At 35.0% G+C, this 26,852-nt stretch overlaps 1 protein-coding gene across 1 annotated transcript in view; it reads right to left on the bottom strand.

Annotated features, from left to right (window-relative positions):
• Positions 1-26,852, bottom strand: part of Ar (androgen receptor) — a 169,654-nt gene that overhangs the window by 30,917 nt on the left and 111,885 nt on the right. Inside the window, exon 3 of the mRNA XM_048417727.3 lies at positions 7,283-7,399. Within this exon, the coding sequence (XP_048273684.3) occupies positions 7,283-7,399 (117 nt within the window). The remainder of the gene's footprint in view (positions 1-7,282; positions 7,400-26,852) is intronic.

The raw sequence follows: 26,852 nt of genomic DNA on the forward strand, positions 1-26,852 counted from the left end.
TGTGTGTGTACGCGTGTATCCAACTGGGAGACGGTATTGATAGCAACCGATAGAAGGCTTCAACGTGTTGACTAAAGAAAGGCTAAATCAGAAAGCAAAGGACCAAAGACCAAGAATTAAGTCATTTAACAGCAGAGAAAGAAGTCTCTAGTGGTACCTGGGAAACAAAGAAAGATCAATTCTTACCTAAAAAGGAGTAGAAGGTACAATGATAATTACTGTGTACCTATTACATGATCCTTTATTTACACGTACAACAATTTTATAAGAAATGGTAATCCTATCATATAGTTGGGGAAAAAAGAGGTTCAGAGAGATCTACAGATCTTCACAAACTCACTAAAATAGTAAGTGGCAGAATTAGGACTAGAAACAAATCTAAATCCATCATGCTATTTCTACTATAGCTACCACAGGGTTTTGCTTTACAAAAAGGGACTAGTGCTATAGCTCATTAGTAGTTTTTGTCTAACATGTTAAGTCTTTAAGCTCCATACTCAGCACCACAAAAAAAATCCCAGAGTTCTAAGTGCCAGCCATATGTTGTGCATGTTGATGCTCAAACACATAGTGCAATATTTTTCACCTGTACATTCTTTTGTGATGCAGAGCTATTAAAACACCCAGGTATATGGGAATTGTGTGTAAAAGCAACACTTCTTAGAACTGAGACTTCATGAATGCATCTCCAGGCTGAGAACTTTTTAGACTCTAATCCAGAGAATTGAAGGAGAACATAAAAATCCCCAGTACCTGAGTTTCACATTTTATTATTACTTCTTTGGTCAAGTCTTGTGTATGCTTAGCAGATGTCCTACCACTGAGCTGTATTTCTTCTGCTTTGGTAATAGAGTATTGGTATGTTGTCCAGGCTGGCCTGAAACTCATGATTCTTTTGCTTTAATCCCTTCAGTGCTGGGATTATAGGCATGCACCACTATTATTAGCTCTCAAATTGTTAAGTGGTCTTTATAATACTTTGTTGAATGTCAAACATGAAATCCGGAGTTGTATCACCATGTTGGTATTTTTGGAGGTAGATCAGATAGTGTGCAATGAAACTGTTCAACATCACTTTGTGATGCTTAAAGTCATTCTGTTGTTTAAAATAATGTTTCTAGCATGATCTTTTGGTCATGTGTCTATGGCTACCAGTTGTTATGGACAATATAAGGCTTTTGCCTTCTTATCCTTTCTGAAAGACAAGTATGCTATAGATCTTTTCTGGTGTACTTTACTGGATTTGGTAGCCACTGGTACTGAGGTATGTTGAGGATGGTCGACTCTTGTTTCTTACTTCACTGATTTACCCAGTAAGTGATGACACATACATCTGGAAAATGAGTGACATTGAGTAGGTAAAAATTTTTGCTCACAGAATAAAGTCTTTATTTATCCTCAAGTTGTTTTTTTACAGTGTTTTCCAGAGAGCAGTGTTTTGGTAAGATATTAAATAGTGTTACACGAAAAAGGGGACCTGAAATTTAATTTAGTTTGGGAATTCTGAGTTATAAAACTTCTCGGTTTATTTTATTACAGTATTTACAGTGCAAATCTTCCTAAGGATAGTAATATGCAGGTTTCTTCTCCTCATTTGAACTTAGAAATCAGCTTCTCTAAAACATCTACTAAAATAGTTTTCAGTGAGCTCATAGTGGAAAACTGCGGTCAAGATCAACGCAACTGGCATTTGATATACATGCAGGTTCTTCATAAAAGCCAACTGCCTTGTTCTAGGACAGTGTTCCTTCTTGTGAATGGTCAGTATTTGTGGATTTCAATCCAAGTGGAGCTAAGTAGCCTCAAGAATAAAGCATAGGTAGTTAGCAAAATTAGATGCTAGACATGTGTTTCTCTCTGTATGCATTGATACTTTTCATTTTGTAAAATTGCAACCCCCAATATAACATTCAAGCTGCAAAACAGTTTCTTAAAACAAATACACCATAAACAGTATGACATGTGGTCATGTCTGTTTGGCAACCATATATCTTCAACTGCCTGAAATCGGGTTCACTTTCAGTGTGGTCACAGCTTGCCTCCTTATTTTCCCGTCTCTGGCCATATTAAATTACTTGCTGTTCTTTAAAGCCTCATCATCATTTTTATGTCTCTGTGCCTTTATTCAAGCTGTGATCATGGCCTCAAATGCCCCTTCCCTTGCATCTCACCAAACTTCTCCCCAATAATTTTCTCCTTACCCTGTAATACTAAAGTATAATTGTAATCACTGTCTCCCTTATATGACAGAATTTTTAAAAATATTATTTATTTATTTATTTATTTATTTTGTATGTGTATACATGTGTACATTCGTGTGCATGTGGGTATGAATATGTCACAGGTCAAAGGACAATCTGAGGAAGTTGGTTACCTCCCTGCACAATATAGGTTCCAGAGATCAAATATAGAATATCGGGTTGGCTGCAATTGTTATCACATGATGAGCCACCTCCTTGTCCCTATATAATTTTTAAAACATACATTTAAGGGGCTTGAGAAATGGCTCAGTGGTTAAGAGCACTGGCTGATCTTCCAGAGGACCTGAGTTCATTTCCCAGCACCCACATGGCAGCTCACAATTGTCTCTAACTCTAGTCCCAGGGGATCTGACACCTTCATACTAATGCACATAAAACAAAGTCAAATAAAGTATAAAAATAACAAGAATGTGCTTAAGTCTCTACTATTAGGCTTGCCATTCCCAGATTCTAGTATAGAGTCTGGTACATATTTAGCATGTAATAGGAACTTATTAAATGTATTTGTAGATGAGTAAGTGCATGGAGAGATGAAGTCACATCAATGAACTGAAAAACACACAAAGACCCATGTCATAATTGGTATTTTAACATTGCAATCATTTCTCACATCTAGGATATTTGATATGGAAGGAGTAATGTTGTTCTTCTCTTGGAGGTGGTGAATGATGAGGTAGTTGGCATAGGACTACCTTGAACATTGGAAATTACTGCTTATCGTGGCATCAGACTATTGTCAGGGCTCTCTGAACTATTTTCTTAACTACAGAACTCATGGACATTGTTAAAATTTGCATACATGTTAAAATTTTGTCTTTATAGGCAATGTCCAATCTCCTAGTAGTAAAGAAACTTCTCATTTAAACTTTTTGCTTGCTTGTTTATTGTGAATGCTCACACTATATAGTCCTAGCTGACCTGGAGCTTGCTATGTAGCAAACTAGCCTTAAAGTTATGATATTCCTTTCTCAGTCTCACAAACACTGCAATAACAGGCTTAAATAACCTTTCAAATAAATGTACACTTTATCAAATCTCACATGCTCTTAGTCCCCATTGTCCTTCCTTTCCTGTGGGTGGTAGCTGCTATCTGAAATTTCTGTACAGCCTACAAAATGAAATGATTCATGGCAAGGGATATGTAGGTTCATAATATTTACTACATACGGAGAACTTATGAGTCTTAGGAAAAAAAGAAATAATAGTTGTCCAGGGCAATAAGAGGAAAGATGGAACATGAGCAAAGAAAAGGGACAGGAAAGAAGATGGCAGGAAGGTTGGTTCTCTCTTCTGATTCCATTTTGGAAACTGGAATTGTTTCTTGGGAAGTACAAAATAAAGTGAGAGATGCCTGTGCATTTTTCTGAATTATGTACTATATAAAAGTCAACATCAATTCACTGAAGGCAAGGTCCTTATCCAGGCTGTTAAATGTTTTCTTAAAAGAACAAATGGACAAGACATGTAAATTCTTTAAGCAATTCTTGATAAATAGTTTTCAAAAACAGCCAGATATTAATCAAGAACAAAGAAAGACATATATTTTTCCATGGATGGACATTTAAGAACCTGAAAGGTTATCCTGACAACTCATCACCTGTGGGATTATTTAATAAATACCAATTAGTTTCTAAGAAAATAAGCAAGGGAATAGGAAGGTAGGCATGGAAACCCAAAGAAAAGGCTATCTGTACTAAGTGTCTTTTAATTTAACAGAAAATGGAACATCATCAGCAAATAGAACACTATAGATACAGCCATGCTAGAGATCATAAGATGTTGAGACCAAACATATATCAATTGTAGAGTGTCATATTCTCCAAGAATTAAAAACATCTACTTTATCCTCCACTCCTTCAACTATCTATTCATCATGTATGGTTTTGGCACATACCTTACATAGCTGTGAATAGGGGTAGCTAAAATTACTCTGCAAATCAATCTCTTGTATTAGTACTTCTATGAGCAGGTGAAAGGCAATGAAGACATTGATAATCTTACGATCTTTTCTTCGTGGTTTTTGGCATCAGATCACACAATTTTAAGAGCAGAAGGATTCTTGGTAAATCTGATCATCCCAGTCTCATGATGGAAAGAAACAGATCCTCTGGGAGGAAGAAATCACTCACCCAAGATTTTATTCTGAACTGCTGCTTTATTATATATTATATAATTATAGTGTGAGTGACAAAGAAAAGGAATCAAAATTGTCTAAATTCTTCTCAAAGGTGACAAAAAGTATATGCTAAACCCAAATGTTACGAAAATGAGAGGATGCCGCCAATATATTCACCAAAGTCACTATGGGCCAATGCTTTCTTTTATCTTAGCATTGTTTGAATAAAATGTGTTATATATTGATACTGTAAGTTAACAATAAACATTGGAAGGAGTTATGTTGGAAAGCAGAAGATGTGGTGATAACTCCAGTGACGTGCAAAGGTTTCTATTTTAAGCCTAAGAAAATAAACACTTTGGTTTTCACTGGCTTGGTACTCTAATATCAACATAAAGTTTTTAAAATTAAAATTGTTGAAATCAGATTTTAAGCATTATGCTTATAGCACTTTTCAGTGTGAGGTAATCAGAAGTATTTTTGTGTGTGTGTGAACTGCTGACTGTTGTTACATATCACATATTGCACGGCAAGCCAAGCTATTTATTAAGGAGAAAGTCATCGGAAAGTGCTAAGAACAGTTTGTGTCTACCTAATATGCTGGGAACCGCATTGTAATAATAAGTCCTCACACTTGTCTAGCACTTTCTCAAAGATGCTCTTATTCATCTTTTTATTTTCTCCTAACTGGAACTCTGAGAATGATATCTACAAATTAGAGATAATGAAAATGAAGTTCACCGGGACATGGAGTAAAGAATAGATCTGGACTTTTAACCTAGGTCTGTCTGACTTCAGAGGTAATCAATAATTCTTCTATGAGTTGGCTGGGCATCTATCTCTGGCATCTATCTCTGTGGTATAATACTTGCCTAACATGCCCAAGGTTCTAGGTTCAATTCCCTGCATAGCAAAAAGAAAGAAAAACCAAACAAAACAAAATAAAAGAATCATTGTATTTTGTGGGCGTCTATTTTCTAGTTTTCTTGAAGTTTGTTAGTTTGAACCTCTAGTGTCCAATGTGCTGTCTTGTTTGTATGGGAAAGAAACTTAGGTGAAAACTGTCCATAGCAATTCAGCATTGTATTTCCCATGCCTACTCAACTTGACCACTTTTTCTAGTAAATCAATCAGATAGCTTTTTGTATCACTCTTTCAGCGACTGAATGCACAAAGCTATGTCAGTGCTACACTGTACAATTAAAATCTTAGTCATATATAGATTTCTCTTTCAAAGAGGTTTACTGTAATAATGCCAGAAGAACTATTTTTTCCCTTAATGGAGGATATGGACTCTGATATGAAACAAATATCTTAACAAGGAGTATTTTATGATTAAATTTTACTTGTATCAAAATGGGCTTACAGTTACTTTCAAAAGACGGCAAGGAAGGGGCTCCTCAATCTAGAAGCCACTGTATATTATGCACAATTCACAGGATGTTAAATGATTGAGATGCAAGTGTATCAGAACACTTGCTCAGGACTTGGAACATTCATGTAGCAAAACTTTTCCTTTCAATTCTTCTCCTGGATTTCTTTCTACTTCACCCCCCACTGTTCTTGTGGCTTCTTCCCCACTGAATATCACAACTAAAGTATATCCTTAGCAAGACAAGTAAAAGCAAGGTTGGATTGACCAATATTTGATTCTCATTTGATATCATTGCCTAGAAACTAGCTCAGAGGGCATCTGCCTGTGGAGCCAGAGAGTACTACATGTTACCTGATGCTCCTGTTGAAATTTTCACAGATCAAGCCTGAAACAATTTGCTTGCAGTATTATGATCTGGTAAAAAGTACTAACTGGTCTCTGAGGAGGGGAGGATGTAGTTATCACAATGATATATAGGCAGAGAAGGCACTGAGTGCCTTATGGGAAGCCAGAGATAATAATTGTTGTAAATTAGCCCTGAGATGAGAGAAAAGTGGGCTGAATTCCAGTCATTTGGGTTTTTCCAATGGTTACTGAGTAATTGAATAAAGATTATAGCTTTTGGTACTCAGAAATACATTTGTTTTTCTTTGAGTTTCATTTCTAAATCAAAGTAGACTAATGAGCTTCTTTTTCTCATGAAAGATGCATCTGTTTGGAAGCAGCAGGCACCGTGTGAATTCTGGCATGAGGTAGATGAAGATATGAAGAATTAGAAGAGGGGAAATATGTGTCATTCAATCAGTATGAAGCCATTTCAGAAGGATGACAGAGCTCATGGTAGACACAAGTTCATGGAACATGGAGGCTTACGATAGAAGGTCACCCTGGGAGGGGTTATATCTTCTAAGAAGCTATTGTGCCATTGGGAAAATGCTTTTGGAAACGATCAATGGATTTGTAAAGAAAAGGAAATGATTAAAAGGCCTGCTGATTTCTGGGAGACACAGGATAGGAAATTGGCTCTGTTTGGTGCCTTAGACACAGAATCCAAAGAGAAGCAGCTTCACACTCCAGTTGGCTCTCTCTACAGAACATGCGGCAGTTAGCTGAAGGGTAGTCCCAGGTGTTCACAGCCTGCCTGTGCCCTACTCATCCTGCCCCTGTGACAGTTTTCATTACTTTGTTCTCTTGTCCTTACCCCTGAACAGTTTCAGGCCATTATCAATAGATCACCTGAGGAACAGAATCCAAAAAGCACACCCTCCTGCATTTTCTGTTAGTTTCTGATCCTTGCTTCATGCCTCTTGGTCTTAAGCAAAATTCTAAAGATATGAATGTCATAGGTTAAAATAAAGAAGGCACCATGAGAAAGTCAGCCTGAGTCTTGTGCATATATGGTACTCTTAGAAGCATTGCGGAGGAGAATCCCGTCTAGAGCAATAATTATAAAAAAAAAAGGGAGGCAAGCTGAAGGATAAAAAGGAGAAAAATGAAGAACAAGGAGAAAAAAGAAGAAAATATTCTTACCTCCCAGAGTCATCCCTGCTTCATAACATTTGCGGAGTCGACAAGATGGACAATTTTTCCTCCGAAATTTATCAATGGTACAATCATTTCTGCTGGCACACAGATATTTCTGTTTCCCTGGAGAAAAAAATGCAACAGCAGATAGGTTAATGCGTCTCCAGAGTGTCTTTCCTTGAGTATTTCTAGGCAAAAGGACAGTAATATAGACTACAAATTGAGAGACAATGGCCTCAAACAATTTGATCACACAGAATTGAACCATTTAAAGAAGGTTTAATAAGGTGATTTAATACTGTGCTATGCTGCTTGTTTTTCATAGATGTTTTAGTAGATATTAACAATTCAGATCCTGCTAATACTTCCATTATTATGACTATTTACTGATTTTGAAAACAAGATGTTTTAGCTTGACTAAAAGCCAAGAGTGCTCTTGAGAAAATGACCAGCTGTGAAAATTATCACTCTGCTTGGCACAGAATAGATGTTGACTTAGTCAATATATCCTCCTACTGACACCTGTAATCATGCACAGATTCATACTGTAGCTAATTAGATGCTTTAAAAAGACAGTACATAATTTTTCTATGTTATACCTTACTGTTTTTACATTGCTAGTGATGGCACTCTGAAGCCTGTTGGTTGAAAAAGCCAGAAATAAAATCCACAGTTTGTGTGATTAATCACACTAAGCAAAAGAAAATCTTCTTAAGTCAGTAGAGGAAATAAAGGCACAAGCAGGTAAAACTTGAGTCTTTATAGATGGACATAGAAACTAACTTCCCTATTTTCAGGATAAGAGTTACTCAAAGGAAGATGTGGTTCAACGATATGTGCTTTGCTTCTTATTTTGCTTTTATTACATCGCTCCAAGAACCAATCCAACACATAGTAGGCCCCTGATAAACGTGTATGTTTGCAGAACATGAAGATGAATAAGTAAATAGAGTCACCATAGAAATAGTTCAAAATACATCCTAATCACATTGTGATTAGGGATAAAACAAGATGGAAGAAAATAGTCTTTTAAAAGTCTATTATTTCTTTATTATTTAATGTTTCACTATATGTCTGAAAATTTCAGGATTCTATATCAGAATAATGATATGGATATTATATTTGATTTGTTTACAAGTTTAGTAATAATCTTGAGCAAAATACATGTAACAGAATTGTCATATACCCCTTTCTATGATAAAAAATAAAGGTCATTATGATGAAACATGTTTTGTCTTTCAACATTATGTTTAACAATAGTAGGTAATGTATATCCTTGTCTTTTTACTAGACCACAAATATGATATTAATTATAGACTTACATATGACCTTTAATTTGTGATAAGGGAATATTTATCTACTTTATTCAGAGTATTTATTGTAAGATAAATTCTGTCAAATGTTTTTTATCTTTTCTGAAATGATCATATTTTTTTTATTCTGTTGATGTGGTGAGTTGTATTTATTCATTTATATATACTGAACCATCCTTGAATCCCAGTAATAAATCATTTTGGATCATAATGGATAATTTTTAATGTGATTCTGAATTGAGTTTTATAGTGTTCTTCCATCTATGTTCTTCAAGACTATTGACATGTGTGGAATTACATCTTTGGTTTGTTTAAAGACTACGAACCCAATGCATGAGAAAGAATTTAAATTCTGTTTGATCACCTCAAGCTGACTCTTCTATATAAAGCCTCAATTACCTCTGACACATACTTGTAAAGTGTTTTCCCCAAATTTTCCTGAATTATGACTCAGTGTGTAATATTTCTGGACTCTGTTAAGAGATCCTTTTTTCCAGGAAATGTACTGCTGTCTCATTGTAGCACTGATCCATCAGTGATAGTACCCCAAAATCTGAACTGGTAAGGATATTTGAAGCTTTTCAGTAAAAAGTTTTAATGGGGTTCTTAGTTCTTGAGTTATGAAATGAACATAATACATGGAGATGCACCAAGTTACAAGTTACAAGTTGGTGGTAGTGTTTGAAAATTGTGCACAATAGAGACATACTGTGAAGGACTAGAGTTGGAAGAAAAAGCATTCTTAGTGTGTTGGATATCTTTCTGTACTCTTTGTTTATAGTCAGCTTCTGTATTTTCAGTTGCCAGAGGAAATTGTAAGTGGGAACTGGGCCTGCTCTAATTTAGTTCTAGAAGGTCACACAATTCAATGTTGTAGTCTAGGTGGCTGAACAATTAGCACAGATAATACAAATTCAGCTTCTGCTCATCAGAGACTAAACATTAAACTCCACTCTTTGTTACTGTTTATTTTTCAATAACAAATTATATCAACAACAAATTATTAAGTTCTTACAAAAAGTCACTGTGAAATGATTGGCAAAATACAAACATGCTTTCTCATGTTAAAGCATATAAGGATACACTGGAGATCTGCAAAGACAATACACATTTCTTCATCACACTCAGCACGGTCATACAATTGGCATGAAGTACTCTTCATGCATGTTGGCTCTGCAATTATTGACTGGCTGGTATTCTACCCTTTCTTTCTGGTCTAATTCCTTCTTAACATCACAAATCTTGATTAGGGTTCCCTGCCCCAGAAGGAACTGAGACAATGTGACAAGACAGTTTGCTTTTCCACAGCCACTCTTGTTTCGGTTCTTTTTCTTGTCAGATCCACAATGTTTCCACCCACTTTGACTTCACATCAATGTGAATCAAGCTCTTCTCCACATATCATTTTGAGTAAGGGGATAAGGTAAGTGACCTCAGCACTACCAATGCCATTAGGGTTGACCTATCATCATCATTACCCTACAGAGAAGGCAGAAGGATATAGCTTCTCATGCTTCGTATAGAGTTTTAATATGGAACTTATAAGGCAAAATAAAAGAAAGTATTGAGGTATGTAAGGGAATGTCTGATTTAAATAGAAAGATGTATGGTGGTCTTTGAGGAGAAGATACAATATTTTAGAGATTTCCATTATCTCCCAGTAAAATGTATAAATTTAAAACTATGTAAACATAATCTTGTCAAAATAATCCTAAAATGTTTCTGGAGGAATAAAATGCATGATAATGAGAATGTACTTTTGAAATGAAGAATAATAAGATATTTTCTAACAGGCATTTAAATTACTTTCTTATCTTTAAAACAATCTTATTTTATATACCAATCTCTGTTCCCTCTCCTCCCACTTTCCCCTCCCCACCCCACACTCCTGGAAATATAATACCTTGATACTGGCTTCAGCACAGGTCAACTTGTAAAAGAAATAAGAAAACCCCAAACGTACATAGCCTGTATAATACATCATTCTAATTAAGTGAATAAATTATAAAATCTTCACTATATGGTTTCAGAATGACAGGTTAATCATTTTATATACCAATATAAATTCTGGGACCCACAAACTTCACTCTTTATGCTAACAATACCATTGTATATATGACATTATTTTTATCCATATTTTGTTGTTGGATACTCAGATTCATTCCTATTGTGAATGGTGATGCAATCAAAATGAATGTGTATATTTGTATATTTGTAATATATTACTTAGAATTATTTTGCTGACTCTACAGGGGTAGTGTCGGTGGATCATATGGCAGATCTGTTTACAGTTTTCTGTGGAAACTCCATATTGGTTTTCATACTTGCTGGACTAGCTTACATTTCAACCTACATTGTACAAAAGTATTCATTTTTGTCCAAATCTCTGCAAGCACTTGCTTTTATTTTCTTAATGACTGCCATTCTGATTGGGGTGATATGAAATCTCAATGTAGTATTAATTTGCTTTTCTCTGATGGCTAGGAAAGGAGAAAACTTTTTAAAATATCCACTGACCATTTGTATTTCATCTTTTGAGAACTGTGGCTATTTCACTAGTTCACTGTCCAATTGAACTGTTAGATTTTTTGTAGTTCATTTTCCTTAATTCTCTGTATATAATGTGATGTTTTCATAAATGTTTATATGATAAAAGGATTAAATTAAGGTAGTTAAATCCATTGCATTACCTGATTTTTTTGCAGTAAGCATATTACAAATCTATACTTTTAGTATTTCACTCATAAGTGGTTTTTAAACATAAAGCAAAGAAATCAGCATACAAATCACAACCCCAAAGAACTTAGACAACAATGAGGACCATAAGAGAGACTTACATAGATCTAATCTACATGGGAAGTAGAAAAAGTCAAGATCTCGTGAGTAAATCGGGAGCATGGGTATTTTGGGGGAGGGTTGAAGGGGGGAAAGTAGAGGCAGGGAGGGGAGCAGAGAAAAATGTAGAGCTCAATAAAAATCAATAAAAGAAAACCAAGAATGCATGAAAATGTGGAGAATTAATTCTGGTCACCATGATGTGCATTAGGTCCTTGAAGTTTATATTTTCTGGCCAAATGAAATTCTGTGCTCTGCAGTCAGTGTCATTGCTTCTATGAGGCTCATCTTCTCAGCATGGTTTGCAATAGACACAAAAGGAACATAGCTGAGAGCATCTAGAGTCTTCCCTAAGTTGAACACTTTGAAAAGTTCTTCAAATGCTATTGAGTTCTTGTTAGGATTTTCTACCAGTTTATTTCTCTTGAATTTGTAAGCTAGTGTAGATAGGTTTAGGCACACAGCCTAAGCAAAAGGCAGAACTAATATAAAGAGGGTTCAATAAGTTTAGATTTTTTATTAACTTCTTAACCTAAGAATAAGTAAGGTTCTGCCTTACTCCCTCCTGTTTGAGTCTGATCCCTTCGTGTTTTTATTTCTGCAGTTCTGTCAAAATTGCACCTCTGGGATTTGTTTATATTATTAGAGTCACTGCCTAAGCAGAATCAATGATGTTTTCAAAACATGTTGTCATCTTTACATGTTTTACACAAAAGATGTATTACTGGATATTGGTGTACTTACCACGTGCAATTCAACTGAATTGTCATTTAAATGTACAGCAGAGATTAATCATTTAAAGAATTTATGTGTTGAATATTTCTTCAAGTCTAAGATAATCTTTTAGTAAAATGGCCACTAACTAAAATTTATCAATTTCATTAAATCTAAATTTTATTTGACAATCTTACAATCTCCATGAAGTATAACTGGACAACATATTTCACTTAAAAATGTACATAATCATTCTTTGACTCACTACTTGTTTTTCACATGTATGACATAACATATACACAGACATTCACTACAACAGCGTTGTAACAGCACAAGTTTAACAACAACATGAATACCCATCATGACAAGAATAAATTATTATGAAACACTTTGCCCATTAAAAATTTTTATATATAACAAAATGGAAGATACTCCAAGATCTACTGTAAATTTTTAAAAAGTATATACAAAATAAATATTAACTAGGTAAATAAAAATTGTTCTGATTTTGCTTATTTTCATAAATGTATATAACATCTGAAGAAATATAAAGAAATTGATGAATAATGCTTACTTTAAGACAGCATTTCTGTGGAATTGCTGGGGGTAATTCTTACTATTTCACCTCTCATAGTTACCCAGTTTGGTTATATATGTCTGTGGTACCTTGGATTAAATTCCTTTCCTCTCTTTGGGCTTCAGTAGATACACCCATACACATAATAAAAAAGATTCCAGTCCCTAACACTTCAGTGAGGAAAAAAAAGTGGCTCCCAGCACACCCTAGCTCCTAATTTGTAGTCCTTATCCACAGCAGATGTGTTCCCTGTTCACCACATTGAGGAATTAGGAAAACTACTCCTTTAAAAGCTCAAAACTTTTCATTTTGATCCCAAATATCAATTAGTCATTTAAAACAAGCTTGTTGAAGACCACTAATATCTGTAGGGGAGAAAGAGAAATTATTACTGCCTGTCTTTTAGATGCTTATAGTCTAGTAGGAGATAAGGTAAGTGCACAGAAACTGAAATGTTACAAGTATATGAGAATATATGAGGGCTTTAAAATGAAGTAAGGATGTCTAGGTCATGGTGTATGTCTTGTGTCTCATTGTGCGGCCTTGGCAAAGAGCATTTTCCTCCGAGCCTCAGCACGAATGGCAGACTGCTAGCTATGAACTCGGTAATCACCTGATAAATTAACATTCATCCCAGACACGGAAGAGCTATCAGGCACACACGGTCAATGCTATTAGTTGTGCTTGGTACTTATTACTTGGGAAAACAGCATGATGTGCTAGGAGCACAGACCTAGGCTAGGAGTCAGAGGGTGGGTTTGTAAATCCCAGAAATTCCACTTAGTAGTGTCAAATATTGCAACTGGGGTTAGCGGCATATCTTTTCTGGTTCTGTGCCTTTCTTAAAAAGTGAGGTATATAAATTCCCCCTCTCAGACCTGTGCCAATTAAAAGAATACACGTGAAGTATCTAGAAAATGTTAGTTAACAGTTAAATCACAAGCAAGGTGAACATTCTCCTGGAATCACGAGGAACTAAAGAAAAACTGATTAAGACTGAAGTGACAGCTGCAATCTTTTATTGTATTGTACTTAGATGTGCATTTAATGTAGTTTACTTATCTTAACAGGTGCTTTCAAATAAAGAGATTTAATCAAATTATTCAATCTTTTTTTTTCCATATAATTTAAAAGCATAAAATCACCTGAGGTGGAATTTGAAAAGTAAAATGGAATATGCAACTCAGACTCACATCCTTTTTGCACTCTCATTCGGGGGTGTTGTTCTGATCTGATTTCCTAAAGCCACTAACCAAGATGATTACAGTGTACTGTGCCACATATAAAACCCTGACAATATTAAGATTGGGGGTGGGGGAGAAAGAGGAAGATGCTAAAAGAGGAAAGGAGGAGGGTAGGAAAGAAAAGAGGTTAGAGAAGAGAATGAAAGGAAAGGAGAGAGGAAGAGAGGAAAGAGAAGCCGAGTTCAGCCTTATTAAAGTAATGTTGATCTGTAAGAGCATCAAAATAACTAAAAGATATGACCTGAATTGCATGTTATTGTCATTTCCCCTAAGAATATGTGCATTAATGATTGGGAGAGGGGAATAAGAGACTTCATTTTGTATTTATTTCATACTTTTTGTTCCTCCATGTTTTCATGCTTCTCCCAAGTATCATTTTATGTTTTTTGTTTGTTTTCTGTTTTTCGAGACAGGGTTTCTCTGCAGCTTTGGATTCTGTCCTAGAACTAGCACTTGTAGACCAAGCTGGCCTCGAACTCACAGAGATCCACCTGCCTCTCTGCCTCTGCCTCCCGAGTGCTGGGATTAAAGACATGTGTGGCCATCGACTGGCTCCAAGGATTGTTTTGAATAATGCTCCCCGAAGAATCTATGCCATGATGGATTCAAAACACTGAGAATATAAAATTAATTTCTGACTCTAAGGAAGCACCACCAATGCTTCTGAGGGTTGATATTAAACTGAGAGAAGAATCAATGAAAACTACAGAAAGGGAGAAGGGTCAGTATACTATAGTTATTAAGAAGTGGAGCATGGTAGCTTTGTGTTTAAGTCTTTCTTCTGTCTCTTACTACGGCAACTTGGTAAAACCTACTTGACTTTCTAAGAACTGAATTTAGTCTTCTCTGAAATGGAAAAAATACATAGATCTGCTGCAAAATTTCAATGCAATACTATTTGCCAGGCAATAAACATTCAGTAAATATTTCATGAAATATGCAAATATGACAATGTAGATGATCAAATTTTGATAGGACTGAATAAAAGATATAAAAACTGTGCAAAATTGTAGCAGTTGTTATATAATACATCAGAAGATAAATTGACAGGATAATGTGCAAAAAGAAATCTTAACAGCTAACAAATGTTAAAATCCTGAATAAAAATTTTCGTAGAAGTTTCATTTCACAGAAAGAGTATTCTTAATAAAAACAGACATTTTTCTAAGTAAACAAAGAATTGGAGGGCGTTCCAGGCAGAAAGCATGATGCGTATGAAAAGGAATGGAAGTTGGAAAGAGCCAAGATTGACACATGAAACAGGTTGTGAAATTTATGATATGTTACTCATCAAAAACTCCAAAATATTCAATTAGCCTTGATCAAGCACACTGACACTTTTTTCTCTGTAGGATTTTTCTCCTTTTTAAAAATTAAAAATATTTGGAATGTATAGTATCATCATGAAGCTAAGGCTCTTGTCAGATTGACAACCCTTCCGTTTCAGTCTCCTAAATCTCGGAATTAAAGGAAAAATATTTCTTCTTAAAACTACCATAAGACAAACAAACCGGTTCTAGCTCTTTTGTTTGTTTCCTATCTCTGCTTTTGTCTATAAACGAGTGATTATGATCTATTAAATAATTGGAGGAAGTGAGCAACAGATGTGATCAGATTACAGTCATTTGAAAATTTGCGAGATAGTTTTGGTATGTTGAGAGCATCACTAGCCTTTTCTGTCCTTGCATCAGAGATTAGTGGGGGCAGAGATACTGAACCCATGGGAAAGAGTTCATCTAGACTATCTCCTTGGAATGAAGATAATGTATTAGTCTTCCATATATTTGAGTTCCTTAAAGGAGTTCCATACAAAGAATTAGTTGTGGTTCTTTATACAATAGTAGACCAGCTACTATATATAAAAATCTACATTAAATTTCAAAATTAAAAGAAAAGATAAGTATCAATGTTTCCAACACATGGAACCGATTAACACTTGATGAGATATAAGGTTTTATTAGTTTGATTTGATACACTCATATAATCATATTGCACTCCATAAAGATACATGAGTATTAGTTTAACAAAACTAAATAAAAATATTATTGGTAAATCCTCCTGAAATGTTGATATTAATTGAATCATGAGAAAATTGGCTACTGACAAAATGAGAAAATTTTCAAAACTAGGAGATTAAAATTTCTGTATAATATAGAATTAATAAATCATTCTGTTGCATTTGTAATTTCGAAAGTCAAGGGAACTCCAAGATACACAATACTAGGGTTAACTTGATGGGGAAAAATCCTCTAAAACCAAATCTTTCTTCCAAATGACACCATGACAAACTTGAGTAACAACAGCTGACAAACAATGTTACTTCATCTCCTATAATTTTCCCTGTTCCAAAAGTACTTAGGAATCTAATGGGTTTTGTATTCTGGAGAAAATTTACAACAAGGGGGTACTAGACATTTTCTTGGAAAACAAAAGGTCATCTTTGGCTTCAAGTCATCAATAATTTTTAATAATCCAGAGAAAGAAGCTTGTGAGATTCCAGTTGAAAAAGGCAAACTCACAAATATCAGGAATGGAAAATTACTTCCAACTAAAGAAAACTTCTTCCAAAAAACAACAGTATTTCTCTGGCTTAGCCTCTGTTACAGTAAATTTCCCCTTCTCTGTTCCCTAAGCATTTATAAAGGCATAGATTTATGCAAATATATGGCAACTTTAATTACTTAATCAAAATTATTATAAAGATACAAATTACTTAAAATTACTAAAATTAAATTTAAAAATGAAAATTGACCTCTAGCAAGTAAAGATATTGAATTACTAGTGAAACAGTATTCCAAGACCATTTGGTTTACTAGGGAATTCTATGAAATGTTTAAAGCTCTAATATTAATCTTTCACAAGCAGTTTATGAAAAAGAATAGGGACAACTTAACAATTCATTTTATAATAATAATGTTACTGCATTAACAAGTCAAGACAGAGATAGAACCAAGAGAAAACTACAAACAAATTCTTAAGATCACAGGCAGGGGTAACACCTTAGTGAAATAATAGCAAGCTAAATCTGGAACCATGCAGAAAGACCCAGTCCTAAACCCAGGTAGAGCCTATCTGAACTTGGGAAGTGGAACATAATGTAGCAGTTTCAGAAGAGTGGCAGCCTGATCTAACTCCAGTTAAGTCCACATAAAAGTGGGACTTTCCACATCCCCCCAAAACTCCAGCAATTTCTGAGGATCCAGGGTAGAGACTGAATCTAGTTCTGTGTTAAGTCTCACAGATACATGAACGGATCCATAAACTCACTTGGAATCATGCAGCCCTAGGTTGGAGACCCTGTCTGACAAAGCAATGACTGATCATCAGAGGAAGGGATGAGATAGGGCCCCTTCCATAACTGCCAGTTCCACGTAGGGAAAGGACCCTTTAAGCCGACTAGGTCTTAGTCCTCCAGTGAACACAAAGGGGAACAAAGGTGGCCAGAATTGAAACACGTGCGTGCGCACACACACAAACACCCACACCCACACACACCAACACCCCCACACACGAAAGATTAAAAGATCCAATCAACAAAGTAATCTAAATGTTCAAGTTTCATCACAAAAATAATATAAAAAAAGACAAAACAGAACAGAACAAAAATCCAAGACATCAGGGTATGGTGGTGATTGCCTTCAATCCCACCACACAGGCAGCAGAGGCAGGCAGATCTCTGAGTTCAAGGCTAACCTGGTCCACAGTGCAAGTTCTATCCCAGCCAGGATTATGCCAAAAGCTTCCTTCTCAAAAAAATCTGAAAGGAAAAAATTAATATAGCATGTCTCTTCTATAAATCAATAATCCCACAATAAGTACACCTGATAAAAATGACTTGGAAGAATAACCAGACACAGAATTCAAAAGAATGATTATAACTCCGTTAAAATAGTTCAAAGAAGACAGGAATCTACTCCAATAGAACAAAAACAAGTAGATGAGTAAAATATGGAAATAGGAATAGAATTGCTGAGTAAAACGTTAACTGAAGTAAAACGTAAACTGAGAAACTTCTTAAGCAAAATAAAAGCCTCCATGGAAATCTTCACCAATAGACTGTGGAAATCATGTGGAGCAGTGCTAATCGGGGAAGCAAGAGAAGGTAGATGAATTGGATTACTCGGGAAAGGTGAACAACAAACTTTAAAAGAAATAGAAATAAAAATTTGGAGAGTTCTGTGGTATCACGAAAACACCGAGCCTTTTGATTATGGGTCTAGAAGAAGAGCACAGCAAAGGCATGGGGGAAAGTTTCCAAAAAGTCATAGGAGCAAATATCCTAAACCAAGAATAAAAAATGTCCATACAGGTCCACAAGGAACTCCAAATACAGAGGTTCAAAAAGATGACAAAACATATTATAGCTAAAATAGTAAAAGCACAGAGTAAAGAAAGGGGACTAAAAGTTGAGAGAGAAAGGTCATATCACTTTATCAGGGCAGATCCATCCGAATAACACCTGCAATTTTTTTTTTGACAGAAACTTTGATAGACAGAAGGGCCTTGAAAGATATATTCCAAGTTCTGAAAGAAAAAATGTCAACTCAGAATATTATACTCAGCAAAACTATCTATTAAAATTGAAGTACAAAGAAAAACATTTCATGAAGAACTATTTTAATGAAATTTATGATCACTGAGATAGCTCTGCAGGGGATACTGGAAGGAATATTTTAGTTTGAAGACAAGTATAAACGTATCCAAGAAGTTACAGGGAACAAATAAATGTTCAAAATAGTTAATAAAAAGAAGTCTAAGAAAACACAAGAACAAAAGAATGACAGTTATTAATACATATTGCTTAGTGATTACTCAGTATTAATATACTCAATTCTCCCCAAAAGATACTCAATAGAAATAGAACCAAGAAACAACCTGATATAACTATTCTAATATTTAATAAAAGAGACTCAAACCCAAAATGTTATTTCATACTAATTATGGAAATAATATACTGAGAGGATATTAAAATTCTAAACATATATACACCAAAGCAGTTTTACCCTTTTTCCCAAAAGAAATATCGTTACATCTGATAATACAGATTAACACAACACAGTGAAACTGTATGACTTTGAATATTCCACTGTCACCAACGGATATATTATCTGGATAAAAGATGAACAGAGAAAAACTGCAGTTAAATATCATAAATCAAACGTGCTATTATAAATCAGGCTAAGCAAGCCATGAGGAATGCCAACCACTGCTTCAACTTCTGCTTCCAGGTTCCTGTCTTAGTCCTTTTACTGACTTCCCTTCATGATGTACTGTAAGCTATAAGGTGAAATAAACTCAAGCCTCTTCAAATTTCTTTTGGTCATGGTGTTTTATCATAGAAATAGAAATCACTAGCTAGAACATAGGCCAATCTCCCTTATGTACATAGACAAAAAATGTATAACTTTTCAATAAAAATTGAAGATTACATAAAAAAGTTCATTCATGATTAAATCAATTTTATTCCAGAGATGTTGTAGGGATGGTTCACACATGTAAAACGATGATCATAATACACTGCATAAATGGACTGAATGACAGAAACCAGAAAATATCTTTGATAAAAATCTAGTACCTCTGTGATAAAATAAATGGCCTGCAGAGTCTAATGATACAGAGGACATAGCTCAACATAATAAACATGATATATAGTAAGCACACAGCCAACAACATGCTAAGTAGAGAAAAACTTGAAGCATTTCTACTAAAATCAGGAACAATGTTTACCTTCACTACTACTTTTCAACATAATGCTTGAAGTCTTTGCTAGAACAGTAAGTCAAGAGAAGATGAAGAGAAAATAAAATGGGAAAGGAGAAATTCTTTAATTTTTTAGTTTTAAATGAATTTCTTGTGTCAATTTTATTTTAAACTATTTCATATTTTTGAAACTGTTGTAAATGAATTTTTTCTTGATTCCATTTTGAATTATTGTTGGGCTATAAAACAGTATGTTCTGTTTGTATACAGATCTAATAGTATATAGAAACCTACAAATTACATTTATTTGACTTAATATTTTATGTGCTTTTAATTTTTTCTTTTAAAATTTTAATTTATGACATAAGATAATGTCATTTGTGAATATAAATAATTTTACTTCTTCATTTCCAATCTAGATGTCTTTTTCTTGCATTGTCTTGAATCACTGTACCATCTTTAACTTCTAGTGCAATATTATAAAGTTATAAAGACATAAACATTTCTCTTAACCCTTATGTGAAGATGACAGCATTTTATTTTATCCATAAGCCTGTGATTAGTGATGAAACTTAAAAAAATTTAATACTTTGAGAATTTTATATCCTGAAATATTCTTCTTATTCATTCTTCTATAAGTCTCAAGGTTTCCAGGTTACCGTTTAGATCTTTGATACATTTGGAGTTGATTTCTGTTCAGGATGAGAGAAAGGGAACTAGTTTCATTATAATACTTGTTGATACCCATTTTTCTCAACACTCTAAAGATACTCTATTTTCTCCAATGTGTGCTTGTGAATTTTTTTTTCAAGCATCGGGTGGTTTTAGATGCATGGCATCATATCTGGGTTCTTGATTTTGTTCTCTTGATCAATGCTACGTTTTTCTGCCAGTATCATGCTGTTATTACTACTGTGTCTCTGTAGTATAACTTAAAATCGTGCATGGTGACAACTCCAACCATGTTTTTATTATTCAGTACTGTTTGGGCGATCTGAAGTCTTTTGTGATTTTACATGCATTCTAAGATTCTTTTCACAATTTCTGTAAAGAATCGCCTTGGTATTTTGAGTTGGTAGATTGCTTTGGGTAGGATGACTATTTTCACAATGTTAGTTCTACCTGTCCTAAAAATACAGTGTAATATTATCATTTTATATGTACTATGATGGGATCAGTGACAACAACAAGAGTAGAAATGAAAAATATTTTGTGTTGGAAATGATGTGTAGAAATTAGAGCCTAATACACTACTAGTAAGAAACATGATTGAATGAGTCACTAAAGAAAAACATTTGCCTGATCCTCAAAAAGGTACATGTAAATGTACCATATGACCCTCAAATTTATAGACACAAGTGAATGAAAACATATGTGAGCACAACAAAACCTTGCACATAAATGTTCTTTGGAACTTATTCATATAAAAGGAAAAATGGAAACACACCAAATATATACCTACCAAATGAACAGGTAAACAAACGTGGTATATTCATACATGGAATATTAGTTAGCCAGAGAAATGAAAGGAGAAGTGATGCTTGCTAGAATGTGGATAAAGCTTTCAAATATGCTTACTACACTGAATCTAAATAGAGAAACCACATCATATATAGTTTCATTTATATGAAATTTCCAGGGATGACAAATTTACAGAGACAGAAAGGAAAGTAGTGCTTGGCAGCGACTGGGAGGAAGGCGAATGGTGAGTGAGCATGAATGAGTACAGGGTTTCTTTTTTGAGCTAATGAAAACTATCTGAAATTAGATAGTGGTGATATTTGTAAAATTCTCAAATATACTAAAAAGCCACAAAATTGTACACTTTAAAAGAGAGAATAATGTGGCATGTAGAATACATCTCAAAAAAGAAATCCTAGAGTGCTTTTTTGGTGCCAGTAATTCTGAGTCTCTGGAAGAGAAGTCCGAAAAAGAAATCAAATAACTTTGCAAATTGTAGCATAATTGGCCTAATGTAAAAGCACGCAGAAGTTGTTGAGGATATGCTAGGCATTCATACATTTTTCAGATACGTTGCCATGCACCATCTCACAGCATAGCCATGAAATAGAAATAACAAATCTCATTAATGGCTTTGTGGAGACAAAAGCAAAAGTCCAAAGGGCCTCAGGGACCTGCCTAGAGTTCCATGGGCAGTGTTCTTTCCTCTAAGAGTGGTTTTACCTTGCCATGGTCCTTAAAGTATACTCTCTGCAAAAATAAAAAATGAATTCTAACACTTCACAACTTCTCATCTCATCCATTTCATTCTGTTACCCATTCTATCACCTCTGGTGACATCGAGATTCTATTATCTGCAGTGCCACTGGGTGGGAATTCAAAATAGCCTTTTGAAACTGCAATATCAGGATTTCAAAATGGATTCAGTCCTTCTTTCGCTGGCCTCTGTCCACCTTTAAATCATTATCTTTGATATTGCCATGTGTCAATACCCAGCAGTATATGAAGTCATACACGTCATTGTAAATGGAAAAAAATGACTTTCTCTCTTATTCAGATGTATAGGAAACAATGCAATAGTTATTTCTTTGCCATCTACTGTCTAGCATATTACAAAACTGTTAATATACCTTATATGATTAATACTTGACTGATACTTGGTTTGTGTCCATGCTTTTAACATTCTTCTAAGTGAAATGCCCAGATTCTGACAGATTCATGAAGTTTTAATATTCTACCAAAGAAAAGCAGCCTCTTTCTGGGTCAAAAGCAATAAACAGAAACAACTCTACGGTTTTACAAAATCTTAGCTCTCATCACTATTTTGGTGTCAGTAATTCTGAGCATCTGGAAGAGGCTGATAATGACTGATAGTGGCTGATTGGAACCTTGCCCTTATGTATTAATCCTAAAGTGTAATAAGGCCACTGTGTGGGATTCTGGTTTCAAGTCTCCCAAACTACGAATAAAACATGTCAAGAAGAAGCTAGTTAATGAAAGATAACCTTGCTGTCACCACATTGTCAGCAAACCACTGTCACTACTGCCCCTGCCAGTTTATGCATCAGAGGAAAAGAAATAACTTCCTAAGTTACATATATCTTCCAGGTAGGAGTGCTTGTCCATGAACTCAAAATAGACACACTAAAGGTAGATCAGACATACTTCTCAGGGACGCCAGACAAGTTTTCAAGGGTGAAGAGGTTGGAGAAGTCCATATATTAGCATGTATAAATTAATACAAACAAATTTGTTTCAATAAGATCACCACAATTGTGCACAACTTCAGAATGACATTGCAGAATGTCAAATGACAGTCATGTTTCCTCTAGATTAAAAACACCAGACAATGAAGCAAAGACTTGTTTTTGTAGAAAGATTTGCTCTTGCCGTAAGTTCTGTAATTTATCTGTGCAGGCTTCTAGTAACTTTGTAACTAAGATCCAAAGCTGAGTTGGGTTAAAAAGGAATCCTCCATTATCCCACAGCCATTTCTGGCAATGATTTATTTACTGGGAGATTATATATATATATATATATATATATATATATATATATATATATATATATATAATCAGTTATCTACTCTGTATTATACGAATATGGTTGGACACATCACTCTAGTTGGAGTTATCTTTGTAGCATATTATTTTTTGAAGGGGATATACAATTTTAAGAGTTTTGGTGGTACTTCAAAGACAGAGTCATTACAGTGAGTGCCTTTTACGCTAATAAACTGTGTGCAGAGAAAACAGTGGAATGAATTGCAAGTAAAGCCATTTCTCCGAAAGCAACCCTTTACAGAGGGAGTGGAGACAAGTGTGTATTTATTTCAAAATAGGCATAATTTTCCTGTACAATGGCAAAGTGACCTAGAAATATTCACATTACATGGCAATTTATATAGTATTTTCACCAAGATGGTCATTTTAGGTCTTTTTTTAGCTATTGTTATTTCAATTTTACATGTGATCAAATTAAGGCTGAGAGATGCTAATTGCTTTGGCGTTATTTCCTGACTTCTAGTGTTCCTTCCTCCAACCACATCGTTATTGCTTGAAAATCTCTGAAGCTACTCAAGGGACAGCTAAAACTTTGTTATGTGTTTCTTAGTGTGAATCAGCAAGCCCCAGAGTTTGTTTCCCAGATACTTAGGGTTAATATGAGGCTGTATAATCAGTCAACCTCTTCTGCAAGAAAACATTAGGACATTCACTCGTATTACTAGCAACAAGGATGTTATATATTCATACTACTACAAAAGGGATTCCTATTAGAAAGTGACCTTCTTTTACTGGGTACATGTGTATATTATTGGCATTTTTCAGTGATTGCACAAGAACAATTTGTTAAAAACCAAGCATGAAGATTTACCAAGTGCAGACTGGGCCAAATTGACATGGCTAAAAGTGAGTCATTTCATAAGAAGGCACATAACACTCAAATAAAGCTCCTCCTTTTTCTAGTTGTGTTTCTAAGGAACAGAATCCCAATATTAGTTCTTATAGTGCATGTCTATACAATTTGCTCTTTCACCATATAATAATGGAAAATTTTAAGAATGAGCTAATTTATGTTGTGTTCTGATAACCTAGACAATGTGATCAATATTTATATACTCAAGTCAGAGATGGGGGAATGTTAGACAATATGATCTAAGCAAAACAGATTGTGCCTGCTTCCAAGAGTTCATCAATATTGTACTTGCTGATTATTGGCATTCTCTCAGAGGAGGAGGGTGTAGAGCAATGGTCTTAACCTTCCTAATGCCGTGACTCTTCAGTAGAGTTCTTCATGTTATAGTGATCTTCAACCATAAAATCATTTTCGTTGCTATTTCATAACGATAATTTTTGCTACTGTTATTAAACATAATGCAAATATCTGATATTGATGATGATATGATATTAGGTAGCCCCTATGAAATGGCCATTTCACCCCCAAAGGGGTTACAGCCCACAGATTAAAAACTGCTTGTGGAGAGAGTACTATTTGACCTTCATCTGAGATTCCAAACACTCCGGAAATCTGTTTACATACAATTGTGCCACAACTGCATGGCCCCTCAATATTGGGAAGTGCTAGATGATACAGACTGGGTAAGGTTAAATGAAATGGTCCTTGTAGGCTTCATCCATTTTGCCTTATGAATCCACAATTCGAAGCGAAGACTTTCCTATGCACAAGCTTTGAGTTTCCCTGTGTTCCTGTAAGTGACTCCTGTAGCTATGCTCTCTGGGTAAGTCTGATGAACTCATTGACTGCCTAAGATAAACTTTGATGGAATTATACTTTGGACTGTTAGAACATAAGGAGAAAGTGGAAACTGTTTCTGTCTCCCAACCTGGGATAAAAGTACGTTGTGACATTAGGAACTAGAGTAAAATGAGTCAAAAGGAGTCTCAATGAGGAGAAGGAAACCAAGAAAATCCTGTGCAACCTCTTAGTCCTTCTGTGTGTTAACATAGTCAAGTTGAATTTTGTCCTTGTGGAATCTTCACTTCTCTAATAGATGTCAGTCTCTACACAGAGAAGCAGATCTGAATGTTTGGAAACTACACTCTCAAACATACCAGTGATGCCAACCACTTCATATACATAGCCTATCATCTGTCTCCAATTCGCAACATATGCTTGCCAATCCTAAGAACCTGCCCTTATGTGGCAGGGCCCCTATCCCGTAGAAGTATTCATGGTACAGTCTGGTGACTTGCAAGAAATGATTTGGATATGCTGAGTCTGCCATGCTGCCCTCAATTCTCTTGCTTCTCTTCTTTTTCTAATATTCAAACTTTCCATTATGTTCTGATGTCCCAAAGCAGATTCCTTAAACTAAAATGAACCTCAGGGATTCATCGCCCTGAGGCTACCTAAAAACAAAATCAACCCAACAAAAACCATACCTAACACTTGTTTACTGAGAATATATTTACCTGTTTTGTTTAAGGCAAGTCACATTGTTTCTGCTATGCCCACAAATACATGTGATACCCTCAAGTTCAAACACATCCATCTCTCTCCATAATCCTTTCCTCTACTTCCCTCTTCTTGGACCCTTTGATCTTACCACGTGCTCATGGCTTCCATTTTACTCCTGGCTCCAGAGGTTTCCACTTCGATGTTCTACTTATACCTCCATAGTGCCTGTAAACATCTTCAATTCAGAACCTTTCTTTAACTCCATCTATCCCTTCCATATTTGGAGAATCTACTCCAGTGTCTTACAATCCAGTTTCTGATACTATTTATTAATGAATACACCCTAAGATGGAAAGCTTTCCTAAATAACTCTACACGGGATAGGAGTTTAAGAAACAGACAAGTCATGAGTATTAAGTAATTTCAAGAATTTTTTTTATTCTTTTTGTCTTTTCTGATTCCTTAGTCACACTCTATGATTTTATGCTTCCACTTCTAATCCTTGTATTTCTAAACACTTTGTTTGATTTACATGTGATGCTGAATTTCCACTAGGAGAAATGTATCCAAAAGAAATGTTTTTAAAAAATGAAGACTATGTTAATATAACCTAAATTTATGGAGAAAAGTCAGGTCTCTAAAAATATTTTTAAAGTCATGAGTGAAACAGAACAAAGCAATGGTTGTAGAAATGGTGTTTGTGTGAGAGCAACTATAGAGGAAATGAGGACAATTTTTGTTAGTTGTATTACAGTAGTAGAAGGCACACATTTGTAGGCGTACGAAGCCCACCAAGCACAGTGCATTCCAGAGGTTGTGATGCATTTGAAAGAAAAACCATGATTTCAGAAAAGTGAACCTTCTACTGTAGAGCTTAGAGTGGTGAGGGGGAAGGATCAGCAAGTACATTACTAAAAGATTAAAGCAGGAAGTGGTAAAAACCATAAGAGAAACACACCCAAGGCCTACTGTGTGAATGTTAAAGAGGACAAGCTACCTTTCAACAGGGTACAGCATAGTTGAAAAGGAAGGCTTTGAGTGGCGCCTAGAAGAATGATAGTACTTAATGAAACAGACATGGGGAAATAGTTGAAGGAGAGATAGCTCGAGTACAGGGAAGGAAGAGGGGCAGTATGGACATAGGTTGGGATAAAGGAAGAGTTTAACTACCTTTTACAGCTATTCCCTGCAGTATCCTGGTAGTCATAGGCAGGAAAAACATACAGAATATCACTTTAGAGATAGATAAAAAAGAAGAACTATCAAATAAACTGAAATAAAATTATAAAATGCTATCTCTTTGGGGTTTGATG

This window comes from Myodes glareolus, chromosome X (assembly GCF_982192425.1).
Source record: "Myodes glareolus chromosome X, mMyoGla1.1, whole genome shotgun sequence".
NCBI classification, from domain to species: Eukaryota; Metazoa; Chordata; class Mammalia; order Rodentia; family Cricetidae; genus Myodes; species Myodes glareolus.